The sequence below is a fragment of the Salmo salar genome, chromosome 11 (assembly GCF_965601325.2).
Source record: "Salmo salar chromosome 11, fSalSal1, whole genome shotgun sequence".
Classification (NCBI taxonomy): Eukaryota; Metazoa; Chordata; class Actinopteri; order Salmoniformes; family Salmonidae; genus Salmo; species Salmo salar.
This window is the reverse complement of record NC_138301.1, coordinates 39,426,364-39,440,000: the sequence shown is the minus strand read 5'-3', so window position 1 is coordinate 39,440,000 and position 13,637 is coordinate 39,426,364. Positions and strand designations below refer to the sequence as shown.

Sequence of the window (13,637 nt, the reverse complement as noted above, 5' to 3'; positions counted from 1 at the left end):
TAGAAGTCCCTGTTTATCTTGTTCTGCCTCATTACTTGAGTATAATCACAACATTTTGCCTGAGTGCTTCAAGTGCTGAATCTTGCAGCTCCTGATTAGAAGGGAGGATAGAGTGAGTGAGGGAGGGAGAAAGGAGAGAGGGAAACATGGAGGGCGAAGGAACCTGTCTCCTGAGCTCTCTCCTAATAGGAGGTCTATGAGGGCCTGGCACATACCTGGTGGTTACAAGTCCTTTGGTGCATGAGGGGTGCATCTCAATAGTCTATAGTGACTTCCTCTTCCCATGTCCACGCCTTCATCTGATCTGAAAATACAAGATAGGTTTAAGGAAGGTGGTGAATGCCTCCCAGGTATAACCTGTTCACAATCCACTTTGTTTCCACATCAGTCCAGAGAAAGGAAAGGAGACAATTGAGGAAGCCACTTTGACTATTGAGATGCACCCATGGATGATGTGTACTTTGTCCTTTATCCAAATTGGTTTCCCTCTGTCCTCCTCTCTCCCAGGTCTGCTAGATGTACGTCAGCTGCCCTATCTGAACTGCCTGGTGTGTGATCTGCCCGACAACAAGGACCTGGCCTTCAAACTCAAGAGGAAGCAGTTCACCATTGAGGTAGGCCTCTGCCGCCACGACAACCCACTGGAGCGTGTGGTTACGTAATCTAGCAAACAAACAAGTGTCATATCCTGTTATCTTTTCACACGCTTTCTCTCATACTCTTTCACACACACTCTGTCTTTCACACACACTCTGTCTTTCACACACACTCTGTCTTTCACACACACTCTGTCTTTCACACACACTCTGTCTTTCACACACACTCTGTCTTTCACACACACTCTGTCTTTCACACACACTCTGTCTTTGAAATATACACATTCAGGCACATACTCATACACGCAGAGAAAAAGCACCTTATCTCAACAGCCAAAGCATATTATAATTTAATGAAAGTGTTAACTTATTACAGATCTCCATTGAGAACAGAAGCAATGATTTATTTAAAACCTTTTGCATTTAATTTCTTCTGCATTCTTCCTGTCCACAGCATGGCTCACAGTAAGTGCTGATGGTTATTTTGAATTGTCTCTGGCGTTAGCCTCGCTTCACTAGTCTCTTAACTTTCTCCAGCTATCGGTTGGCAATGAGAAAGGTGAAACTGTAGATTATACACCAGTGTTGTCACACCTACTGCCGAGCAACTTCAAAGGTACCAGAGAAGAAACAGCTCATGAACAGGAGAGTACTTTAGTTACTATGGACCTTTATCCCGCCCCTATGACACCTACTTCCTGTTATTGTTGAGTACTTTAGTTACTATGGACCTTTATCCCGCCCCTATGACACCTACTTCCTGTTATTGTTGAGTACTTTAGTTACTATGGACCTTTATCCTGCCCCTATGACACCTACTTCCTGTTATTGTTGAGTACTTTAGTTACTATGGACCTTTATCCCGCCCCTATGACACCTACTTCCTGTTATTGTTGAGTACTTTAGTTACTATGGACCTTTATCCCGCCCCTATGACACCTACTTCCTGTTATTGTTGAGTACTTTAGTTACTATGGACCTTTATCACGCCCCTATGACGCCTACTTCCTGTTATTGTTGAGTACTTTAGTTACTATGGACCTTTATCACGCCCATATGACGCCTACTTCCTGTTATTGTTGAGTACTTTAGTTACTATGGACCTTTATCACGCCCCTATGACACCTACTTCCTGTTATTGTTGAGTACTTTAGTTACTATGGACCTTTATCACGCCCCTATGACACCTACTTCCTGTTATTGTTGAGTACTTTAGTTACTATGGACCTTTATCACGCCCCTATGACACCTACTTCCTGTTATTGTTGAGTACTTTAGTTACTATAGTTTGGAATGTGTGGATAGTGCAGTGTATATGCCTGTACATCTAATGAGATAATTATACCAGGGTCTGGCAGGTGTTAAGGTAAATCTTGGGACTCTGTCAAGCACGGCGACGGCTCTGTTTCGGCATCGGTACACACCACACCACCGTCACTAGACTGACCATTTTCAGTCTCTATTGTAGATATTCAGTGTCCTGACTGAGCTCTCCTGACATTAGAGGTTTGACTATGCTAATTCAACCCCTCCCTGATCCTCTGGCTTCTCTAGCCAGCCCCTCTATTAAGGCCCTCTGTGTCTGTCTCCTCCCTCGCTTTACTCCCTCCTCAGACCCCCCCAATCCAAGTACTTGAGTGCAGATGCCCTCCCCTCTTTCCCTTGCCCTTATCCGTCACACAGACACACACACACACACACACACACACACACACACACAGAGATTCACTCTCCCTCACTGTAATCCATCACTCAGTGGCTCTTCTCTCCAGATGAAGGGCCTCTCCTCTGTCAAACTCATCATTGCCCCTCATTACTGTATCATTATCTTATTATTAACTTATCATACTCTGGCCTTATAGTGGTTAATCAGGGAGTTATCGTCTCTGGTAGGAGGAGAGAGAGAAAGGAGGGACTTCCACTCTTTATACTTACCCTTTATCACCCCTCTACTCTATCACCCTCTCATCTCCCTCTCTCTCACCCCCTCTTCCTCCTCTCTCCTCCCTTTCCTCCTCTCCTCTTCTCCCCTCTGAAAAGCCCTCTCCAGTGTAGATTTATAAGGTCCATAAAAGTCAAGGTGGTTATTCTGAATGGCCTTTTAATTCCCCTCCTTAGTGGAGCTGTATGTCTGCTGGGCTTCTCCCTGCTGGGCTTCTCCCTGCTGGGCTTCTCCCTGCTGGGCTTCTTCCCTGAGCCTCGGTGGGACTGGGTGATGTTGTACTGCTGCATACTGTCTGTGAGGGACAGGCTTTGTGTGGGCTTGTCTTGGGAATGACAGGCAGCACTCTTAATAAAAGTAAGACATGGAGAGGAAAGAGAGGGAGAGGAAAGAGGTCAAGTCAAACTGGCTACAACACATGTTGACATAAGCGAGCACACGATATGAAATGCCAATCAAATTCCCTGGTGGTGATCTGTATTGTGTGTGTGTGTGTGGAGGGAATTTCCAGAGTATCTCTCATGACATCACCAGTCGCCCATCAAACCAATCAAACATTTATTTAACCTTTAACTAGGCAAGTCAGTTAAGAACAAATTCTTATTTACAATGACGGCCTACATCGGCCAAACCCATCCGACGCTGGGCCAATTGTGCCCCGCTCTATGGGACTCCCAATCACGGCCGGGTTGTGATACAGCCTGGATCTCACATGCCAATCAGCCGTTGTATCCCATTGTTACATAATGCTCTGCACTCTCTCGATGCTGTGATTGGCTTGTGAGTGTTAGCGCTTGGCATTCTGGGTAATGCATGGTGGGGGTACGGCGGCCATTTCTGCTGAGTCACTGCCTCACCCCAGGTGTGTGCGTGTGTGTGTTTACCTTTGCGTTCCGTCTGCGTGTCTCGGCGTGGCTGTGACCTGTTGGACAACTGTCCCAGAGGGATGTTGATTGGCATGTCAGATAGCGATGAGATTCCCTCCCAGCCCTGTGTGACGTCCCACACCAAGCCACTAATCACTCCAGGACACGGCCGCCCCGGGCGGCAGCTCAGCCTCTTTCTCTACCTGCATCTCTGGCTCTCTCTCCCTCCGTCGCTCTCCTTTAACTATTCATCTGTCTATCTCTCTAGTGGTGTCTCTCCTTCTCTACCTTCAACTATTCATCTGTCTATCTCTCTAGTGGTGTCTCTCCTTCTCTACCTTCAACTATTCATCTGTCTATCTCTCTAGTGGTGTCTCTCCTTCTCCACCTTCAACTATTCATCTGTCTATCTCTCTAGTGGTGTCTCTCCTTCTCTACCTTCAACTATTCATCTGTCTATCTCTCTAGTGGTGTCTCTCCTTCTCCACCTTCAACTATTCATCTCTCTAGTGGTGTCTCCTTCTCTACCTTCAATTATTCATCTGTCTATCTCTCTAGTGGTGTCTCTCCTTCTCTACCTTCAACTATTCATCTCTCTAGTGGTGTCTCCTTCTCTACCTTCAACTATTCATCTCTCTAGTGGTGTCTCCTTCTCTACCTTCAACTATTCATCTCTCTAGTGGTGTCTCCTTCTCTACCTTCAACTATTCATCTCTCTAGTGGTGTCTCCTTCTCTACCTTCAACTATTCATCTCTCTAGTGGTGTCTCCTTCTCTACCTTCAACTATTCATCTCTCTAGTGGTGTCTCCTTCTCTACCTTCAACTATTCATCTGTTTGTCTTTCTAGTGGTGTCTCTCTCTCATGGTGTCCTTTTCTCTCTTTCCTTTCTATTTTTCTCTCGCTCTTAGTTTCTGACAGACAACGCTGACAGGTGATTGACAGCTCTAGATCAGACAGGATAGCAACAGCGACACGTCATAACGACCTCACAAAGCAAAGGAGCTCTGAGTAACGTTAGAAACCGCAAACTCACGTTTCAACCAGCTTGCACTTCAGGAACGCGGAAATGTGGTTTTATGTTCACACAGAGAGATAGAGTACACCACCATGCCAAACAATTATCCCTTTTATACCAAGACAAAATCCTGCAGTCTTTACCATACCATTGTCTTTATATGAGTGGACCTGCTAACCTCTGTGACTGGGCCTATTAGTCCAGTACTTCCTAAACCCTATGTAGAGTTGGGATCAATTGCATTTCAATTCAGTAAGTTCAGGAAGTAAATTGTATTTTAGTTTACTACCTAAATTGACTGAATTGAAAGGAATTGACCCCAACCCTGATGTCTACCCTATAGCTAAACCCTATATGAACTGAAACATAAACCCCTAGTCTGGACAGACTGACAGACACTCGTTGTCATGGTGGTTTGACAGGTTCCGTGATAAGGTTGCCGTGGCTACCATTGTAGTCCTGAAAAGTTCAGGTGTCAGTTGACGAACGGTCATTACCCACAATGCCTTAGGGCAGAATTAACCCATGTCTGAGCAGGTAGATGGCTAGGTGTTAAGACCAGATTAACACACTCACAGGGACACACACACACTCACAGGGACACACACACTCACAGGGACACTCACACACACACACACTTGTGGTGTGACACGCAGATACCTATTTACACACTGACACAGACAAAAACAAACACACCTACAAATAGTGTGCATTCTTAGTCATACTTTACTCCTACTAGACACACGCTCACACACCTGTCAGTCATTCAGTTTCGCAATGAAGGCTGCTCACCTCACCTGACGAAGCTCTGTAGAATGTGAGACTTACCCAATGAAGTCCCCTTACCCTGCTGTGACCCCCTCAGACTGATGGATAACCCCCCGGTGGGGTACTGGGGTGCCATGGCGGGGTAAGAGGTCAGGGGTCAGCTGTAGTATGAGACTAGGGGATGTGTGAAATTAGTCCTCTTAGAGAGGTGAGACAGGCAGATCCTCTGTGATGTCTGACACAGACTGTCTGTCTGTCAGCTAGTTGTGGAGGAGTAATCATCAGGAGTAGTCCTGACGTCTGGGGTTTAGCAGTGGAAGAGGGTTTTTTAGTTTGGTTCTTTTCCAGATCATCTTTTGAGGACTAAAGAAGGAAGTGAGAGAGAGGGGGACGAGGAGAGGAAAGGGGGATGGGAAGAGGAGAGGTGGATGGGACGAGGAGAGGGGGACAGGAGAGGGGGAGATTAAGGGGGAACCAGAGGAGAAATAGAAGTTGAGAAAGAAGAGGATGAAAGGGGAAGGAGGAAGATGTGGGTTAATGTCCAGGAATGGAAGATGAGAGGACAGAAAGGGATAAGGGTGGAAGACTAGAGGACAGAAAGGGATGAGGGTGGAAGACTAGAGGACAGAAAGGGATGAGGAGTAATAAGTGGAGTGGTGATGAGAGGAAGCTGAAGATGAGAGGGTGGACCCCAGAGGGGTGGGAGAGCAGGCTAATGTCTCATAGCGTGGCCTCAAAACGTCTTAAAGACAAAGCCTTATTGGTCTACCCCGCACCAGAGTACCCCACCAGAGTACCCCACCAGAGTATGTGAGCGGCGTTGAGCGTTTGGAAATCCAGCTCATGGAGCGGTGCTTGCATACCACTCCGGCGCTCCACGTCCTTTCCAACCGCTCCTCACTCACAGGAAACCAAACTGACGCTCCAAATTGGCTCCATTAAAATCACAGTTTAACCAACACCCATCTGTTGTGACTACCTGCACATACCATTTGGTTTTGAGGTATTGAAACCAAACCATATGATTTGAATGAAAAGTATTTTAATAAACAAAAGGAAAAGCAAAAGTAAGAAGCTCTCATAATTTCAAATAGGCTACATGTCATATTAAACAGCATATAAACACTCTAAATAGGTCAGGAGCCAGACAGGAAGTCTACGAAGGAACGAATATGAATTATTTAGGCTATGATATTTCAATTATTTCAAGGCTTTAGCCTACAAAATAAATACATTTTGAAGCATTTGCAAGTGCGACACAATAGACTGGCAGGGATATTAAGCTCTCAACATTTAAACAACATTTTGTTGTATTAAATCATTATAGTCTATAAATTGCCCATCTAGGCTGTGACTTACTTAAAATGAAATTGAAATTAAACAAAAAATATCTTATTTTGCTCAGTGCCTTTTGAATGAATTTTTAGAGCAGGCCAGCAGCTGAGAATACCCTCTCCGTGCTTGCAGAGCCACTGGGGATGCTAAACACCCTTCGGGCCACTCTTGCCAGGCTGGAAAGGATGCGTAGTTGTTCGTTTTTTTCTGTAGGTAGGCCTAAAGGATTTTAGGTCAAATAACCCTATCAAAACGGAAAGCTCCTTGAGAGGTAATATGCCAGGCCTATTGGACCAAAATCAATGATGGCTTATTGAATAGATAATAAAACGAAAATTAACTAAACTTTTAAGAGATTTTGTGTTTATAAATACTTTGCTACAATGACACTTAGCTAGCTACCCACCTCCTTCCTTTCTGTTAGCATGTCCACGTAGTAAGTACACCATCATGCTTTTTGGATGTGTCTTTTCAGATTCCACAATGATTCTTTAGTTGTGGACACTACATCACCACACTCCCTCTCTTGCTCTTGGTCCTCATCATTGTAAATCACCTTGTTTTAGCACCTGTGTGTTTTATCAGTTTCTTAATGAAAGTATTTAGTGACAGTAGCTAAAGCAAGGGGCTATAGCAGCACACACGTAGACTACAAATGCATGCTGGACCTGGGCATGCCTTGAGGAAGTGAGCACTAATGGCCGACGCTCCAGCCTTTGGGAAACTCCCTCCACGCTCCAGTCAAATTGGGCACGCTCTGCTCCTTGCTCTGCTCACATGCTCTGCCCCCCACTCCTCTACCCCCGCCCCCCTGTATAAGGCTGTGGGTACCGAGGGAGGAGTGTTAATGGACATATGTGAAGAGCGGAGCTGAGGGATGGGGAAGGAGAAGAGGGGGGGTGAGGTGGAAGCAGAGAGGAGCTGTTAAGTGATTTTGAGGTCAGGTCTAATTAAAATGAGGGCTCCTCAGAGGCTCTAAACAGAGAGAGGGAGGGAGGCTTAGTGAATGTTTGAGTTTGTTTGTATTCCATGTCTGAGTACCTATGTCTGAGTACCTATCTGTGTATTTCTATGTATGTGTGTTAGGTTATGCATGGTGGTAGTAGTAAAGCTCCCATTTGAGGAGAGCTGAGCCTGATAGACTGTACTGTAGAACTGGGTCATTCAATATTGACTCCAATAGAGTACACTCTGTATGACATTTACAGTAAAATGTAGTCCAGCCAAGACACAGGAAGTAAATAAATCACCAGCTAGGTTTCCATCCAATTAATTAAACATTTTCATGCAGATATTCTAAAAATCTGCATAAAAACAATATGGGCATCTTCCCACCAGAGATGTTTCCATCAAATTGACTTCTTGCGGATAAAAGGCTGTGCATGATGATGTAGTGCACATAAAATGTACTTTATCGCCTAAGTTTTCATCTACTGAATAAAAATCTAAATTTCAATGCATTTCCATCCATTTTGAACTCTACGGATAGTTTTGTCACAATAACGGTTGTGTTAAATAGCACATGTACCCACTCTGGTATTGGCACAAGCTCTCTAGCCAGCAGATACAGTTTGGGTAGGCTAGTCTACATGATGAGATTATTCTGGATAATAGAGAGAATATTTTTAATTGTCAAACAGCAGTCAAGCATTGATCATCATGTCACCAGAATAAGACTCTTGTTATGTATTGAAAAGGAGTATCACGATCATCGTGCTCTTTCACCAGCCTGTGAATTTCATCTGTAGTCTAATAAACTGCATGGTTTCTCCAGTCGTAATGGGAGGACCACACACCATATAATAGTGTGACTCCAAGTTTACTTCGATATGATGGTTATTGTGTTTCCACCGCCATTCCTCGCATAATTAATTCCACAGACACAAAAAGATCTCACCATGTCGAACGAACAAATGATCTGTCTGCATTTATAAAATTGTACCGAAACTTCCTGTTACCTTCACAGCTGTCGTGATTTGTTTTTATATACGTGATGATTTTACATAAAATCTTTGGATGAACACGTGGTTAGTGATCAAAATCGGAGTAGCCAGATTATCTAAAACTACAATACCCTGACATGAAAACACAAGGACTCGTCACATTTCCAATACATCTGCCAAAGGAACTATAGCCTGTCTTGGGAGTCACAATCGGATCGGAACGGACTCTTAAAAAATAATCCACATAAATAATTCATACTCTTCCTCTACCTCGAAGCACACAGGCCCTGTCGTGTTTTGGGCGAGGTGTGTAGGTGAGTCCGTGGCACGCGATCGGACCCCTCAGCTGAATACTTACCAATTGGATATATGTTGTGAATATTCCCCCATCAGCTTTTATCATGCAGTAGGTTTTTATATACAGTATTCTGATATACAGTGCATTCGAAAAGTATTCAGACCCCTTCCCTTTTTCCACATTTTGTTATGTTAGAGCCTTATTATAAAATTGATTAAATAACAAAATATTTCAATATCAATCTCCACGCAATACCCCATAATGACAATACTCCATTTTAGACATTTTTGCAAATGTATTAACAATAAAAACCATATACCTTATTTACATAAGTATTCAGACCCTTTGCTATGAGACTCCGGTGCATCCTGTTTCCATTGATTATCCTTGAGATGTTTCTACTACTTACATTTACATTTACGTCATTTAGCAGACGCTCTTATCGAGAGCGACTTACAAATTGGTGCATTCACCTTATGATATCCAGTGGAACAACCACTTTACAATAGTACATCTATATATTTTTTTGGGGGGAGGGTAGGAGGGGGGGTTAGAAGGATTACTTTATCCTATCCCAGGTATTCCTTAAAGAGGTGGGGTTTCAGGTGTCTCCGGAAGGTGGTGATTGACTCCGCTGTCCTGGCGTCGTGAGGGAGCTTGTTCCACCATTGGGGTGCCAGAGCAGCGAACAGTTTTGACTGGGCTGAGCGGGAACTGTGCTTCCGCAGAGGTAGGGAGGCGAGCAGGCCAGACGTGGATGAACGCAGTGCCCTTCTTTGGGTGTAGGGACTGATCAGAGCCTGAAGGTACGGAGGTGCCGTTCCCCTCACAGCTCCGTAGGCAAGCACCATGGTCTTGTAGCAGATGCGAGCTTCAACTGGAAGCCAGTGGAGTGTGCGGAGGAGCGGGGTGACGTGATAGAACTTGGGAAGGTTGAACACCAGACGGGCTGCGGCGTTCTGGATGAGTTGTAGGGGTTTAATGGCACAGGCAGGGAGCCCCGCCAACAGCGAGTTGCAGTAATCCAGACGGGAGATGACAAGTGCCTGGATTAGGACCTGCGCCACTTCCTGTGTGAGGCAGGGTCGTACTCTGCGAATGTTGTAGAGCATGAACCTACAGGATCGGGTCACCGCCTTGATGTAAGCGGAGAACGACAGGGTGTTGTCCAGGGTCACGCCAAGACTCTTAGCACTCTGGGAGGAGGACACAATGGAGTTGTCAACCGTAATGGCGAGATCATGGAACGGGCAGTCCTTCCCCGGGAGGAAGAGCAGCTCCGTCTTGCCAAGGTTCAGCTTGAGGTGGTGATCCGTCATCCACACTGATATGTCTGCCAGACATGCAGAGATGCGATTCACCACCTGGTTATCAGAAGGGGGAAATGAGAAGATTAATTGTGTGTCGTCTGCGTAGCAATGATAGGAGAGACCATGTGAGGATATGAAAGAGCCAAGTGACTTGGTGTATAGCGAGAATAGCAGAGGGCCTAGAACTGAGCCCTGGGGGACACCAGTGGTGAGAGCACGTGGTGCGGAGACGGATTCTCGCCACGCCACCTGGTAGGAGCGACCTGTCAGGTAGGACACAATCCAAGAGTGAGCCGCGCCGGAGATGCCCAACTCGGAGAGGGTGGAGAGGAGGATCTGATGGTTCACAGTATCAAAGGCAGCAGATAGGTCTAGAAGGATGAGAGCAGAGGAGAGAGAGTTAGCTTTAGCAATGCGGAGAGCCTCCGTGACACAGAGAAGAGCAGTCTCAGTTGAATGACTTGTCTTGAAACCTGACTGATTTGGATCAAGAAGGTCATTCTGAGAGAGATAGCAAGAGAGCTGGCCAAGGACGGCACGCTCAAGAGTTTTGGAGAGGAAAGAAAGAAGGGATACTGGTCTGTAGTTGTTGACATCGGAGGGATCGAGTGTAGGTTTTTTGAGAAGGGGTGCAACTCTCGCTCTCTTGAAGACGGAAGGGACGTAGCCAGCGGTCAAGGATGAGTTGATGAGTGAGGTGAGGTAAGGGAGAAGGTCTCCAGGAATGGTCTGGAGAAGAGAGGAGGGGATAGGGTCAAGCGGGCAGGTTGTTGGGCGGCCGGCCGTCACAAGTCGCAAGATTTCATCTGGAGAGAGAGGGGAGAAAGAGGTCAAAGCATAGGGTAGGGCAATGTGAGCAGGACCAGCGGTGTCGTTTGACTTAACAAACGAGGATCGGATGTCATCAACCTTCTTTTCAAAATGGTTGACAAAGTCATCCGCAGAGAGGGAGGGGGGGAGGAGGATTCAGGAGGGAGGAGAAGGTGGCAAAGAGCTTCCTAGGGTTAGAGGCAGATGCTTGTAATTTAGAGTGGTAGAAAGTGGCTTTAGCAGCAGAAACAGAGGAAGAAAATGTGGAGAGGAGGGAGTGAAAAGATGCCAGGTCCGCAGGGAGGCTAGTTTTCCTCCATTTCCGCTCGGCTACCCGGAGCCCTGTTCTGTGAGCTCGCAATGAGTCCGCAAGCCACGGAGCAGGAGGGGAGGACCGAGCCGGCCGGGAGGATAGGGGACATAGAGAGTCAAAGGATGCAGAAAGGGAGGAGAGGAGGGTTGAGGAGGCAGAATCAGGAGATTGGCTGGAGAAGGATTGAGCAGAGGGAAGAGATGATAGGATGGAAGAGGAGAGAGTAACAGGAGAGAGAGAGCGAAGGTTGCGACGGCGCAATACCATCTGAGTAGGGGCAGAGTGAGTAGTGTTGGAGGAGAGCGAGAGGGAAAAGGATACAAGGTAGTGGTCGGAGACTTGGAAGGGAGTTGCATCTAGTAAAGATGAGGTCAAGCGTATTGCCTGCCTTGTGAGTAGGGGGGGACGGTGAGAGGGTGAGGCCAAAAGAGGAGAGGAGTGGAAAGAAGGAGGCAGAGAGAAATGAGTCAAAGGTAGACGTAGGGAGGTTAAAGTCACCCAGAATTGTGAGGGGTGAGCCATCCTCAGGAAAGGAACTTATCAAGGCGTCAAGCTCATTGATGAACTCTCCAAGGGAACCTGGAGGGCGATAAATGATAAGGATGTTAAGCTTGAATGGGCTAGAGACTGTGACAGCATGGAATTCAAAGGAGGAGATAAACAGATGGGTCAGGGGAGAAAGAGAGAATGTCCACTTGGGAGAGATGAGGATTCCAGTCCCACCACCCTGCTGACCAGATGCTCTCGGGGTATGCGAGAACACGTGGTCAGACGAGGAGAGAGCAGTAGGAGTAGCAGTGTTTTCTGTGGTAATCCATGTTTCCGTCAGCGCCAAGAAGTCGAGGGACTGGAGGGTAGCATAGGCTGAGATGAACTCTGCCTTGTTGGCCGCAGACCGGCAGTTCCAGAGGCTGCCGGAGACCTGGAACTCCACGTCGGTCGTGCGCGCTGGGACCACCAGGTTAGAGTGGCAGCGGCCATGCGGTGTGAAGCGTTTGTGTGGCCTGTGCAGAGAGGAGAGAACAGGGATAGACAGACACATAGTTGACAGGCTACAGGAGAGGCTACGCTAATGCAAAGGAGATTTGGAATGAAAATTAACTAAACAACTGGGGAAGCGAGAGAGCAGGGCCTCCCTCACTAACCATTCACTGAAACACTCAAATATAACTATTCCAACTTCAACTTAGAAATTATAATTGATGTAAACTACAGTGGTTCATTGTTTCCAGGAATAGGCTCAAACTTAGTTTATTCAGCTAGATAACTTGGTAGAGTATTCTTCGGTGAAACCCACCCAGTGCACCGTATCCTATGACGCCGTAGCTAACTAGCATGCTAGCATCCAATAACACACGGTTAGCACCAATACTTGGTTACAACAAACTACCAGTGGATCATTCGTGTCCGTGTCTAGTTCCTTTCATAACACAGAAGTAATTAAACGTTGGCTCGCTAACACAAAGTCAGTCCTGCTAGCTACACAAGTGGACTACACAACTCGAAAGCTTACGTTGCAGAAATCTTATTGACTAAAAATGATGCAGTACTGCTAGCTGGTAGCTGGTAGAGTTGGCTAGCTAGCAGTGGCTGCGTTTACCTTTATCTTTGATACAAAGACAACTATGTAGCTAGCTAACGTTACACTAATCAAATCGTTCCGTTGTAATGTATTTAGTTTCTACAGTACTGCTAGTTGGTAAAGTTGACTAGCTAGCAGTGGCTGTGGTGTTGTGATGTTGACGCCGTTTGGAAAACGGCGCGAACGAACGAATACAGCTGGCTAGCTGGCTAGCTAACCTTGTTAGTTTCTCAAAGTTAGTTTCTCAAAGCTACACCTACACCTTTAGCTACACCTTTATCCTTGATGCAAAGACAACTATGTAGCTAACTAGCTAACATTACAATAGTCAGATCGTTCCGTTGTAATGAAATTAAATTAAATGTGATATTACCCGCGGAGCGAAGAACAGCACGACTACTCACTCCAGCATACCTGTGGTAAATTCAATTGATTGGACATGACTTGGAAAGAGCCACACCTGTCTATATAAGGTCTCACCGTTGACAGTGCATGTCGGAGAAAAAAACAAGAAATTAGTTGGAAGGAATTGTCCGTAGAGCTCCGAGACAGGATTGTTTCTCGGCACAGATCTGGGAAAGGGTAACAAAACATCCCTGCAGCATTGAAGGTCCCCAAGAACACAGTGTCCTCCATCATTCTTAAACAGACGAAGTTTGGAACCATCAAGACTCTTCCTAGAGCTGGCCGCCCGGCCAAACTGAGCAATCGGGGGAGAAGGGCCTTGGTCAGGGAGGTGACCAAGAACCCAATGGTCACTCTGACAGAGCTCCAGAGTTCCTCTGTGGAGATGGGAGAACCTTCCAGAAGGACTACCATCTCTGCAGCACTCCACCAATCAGGCCTTTATGGTAGAA

At 46.2% G+C, this 13,637-nt stretch overlaps 1 protein-coding gene across 1 annotated transcript in view; it reads left to right on the top strand.

Annotated features, from left to right (window-relative positions):
* Positions 1-13,637, top strand: part of LOC106562585 (elongator complex protein 4) — a 233,697-nt gene that overhangs the window by 135,339 nt on the left and 84,721 nt on the right. The window contains exon 9 of the mRNA XM_045689523.2: positions 508-614. Coding sequence (XP_045545479.1) covers positions 508-614 — 107 coding nt within the window. The remainder of the gene's footprint in view (positions 1-507; positions 615-13,637) is intronic.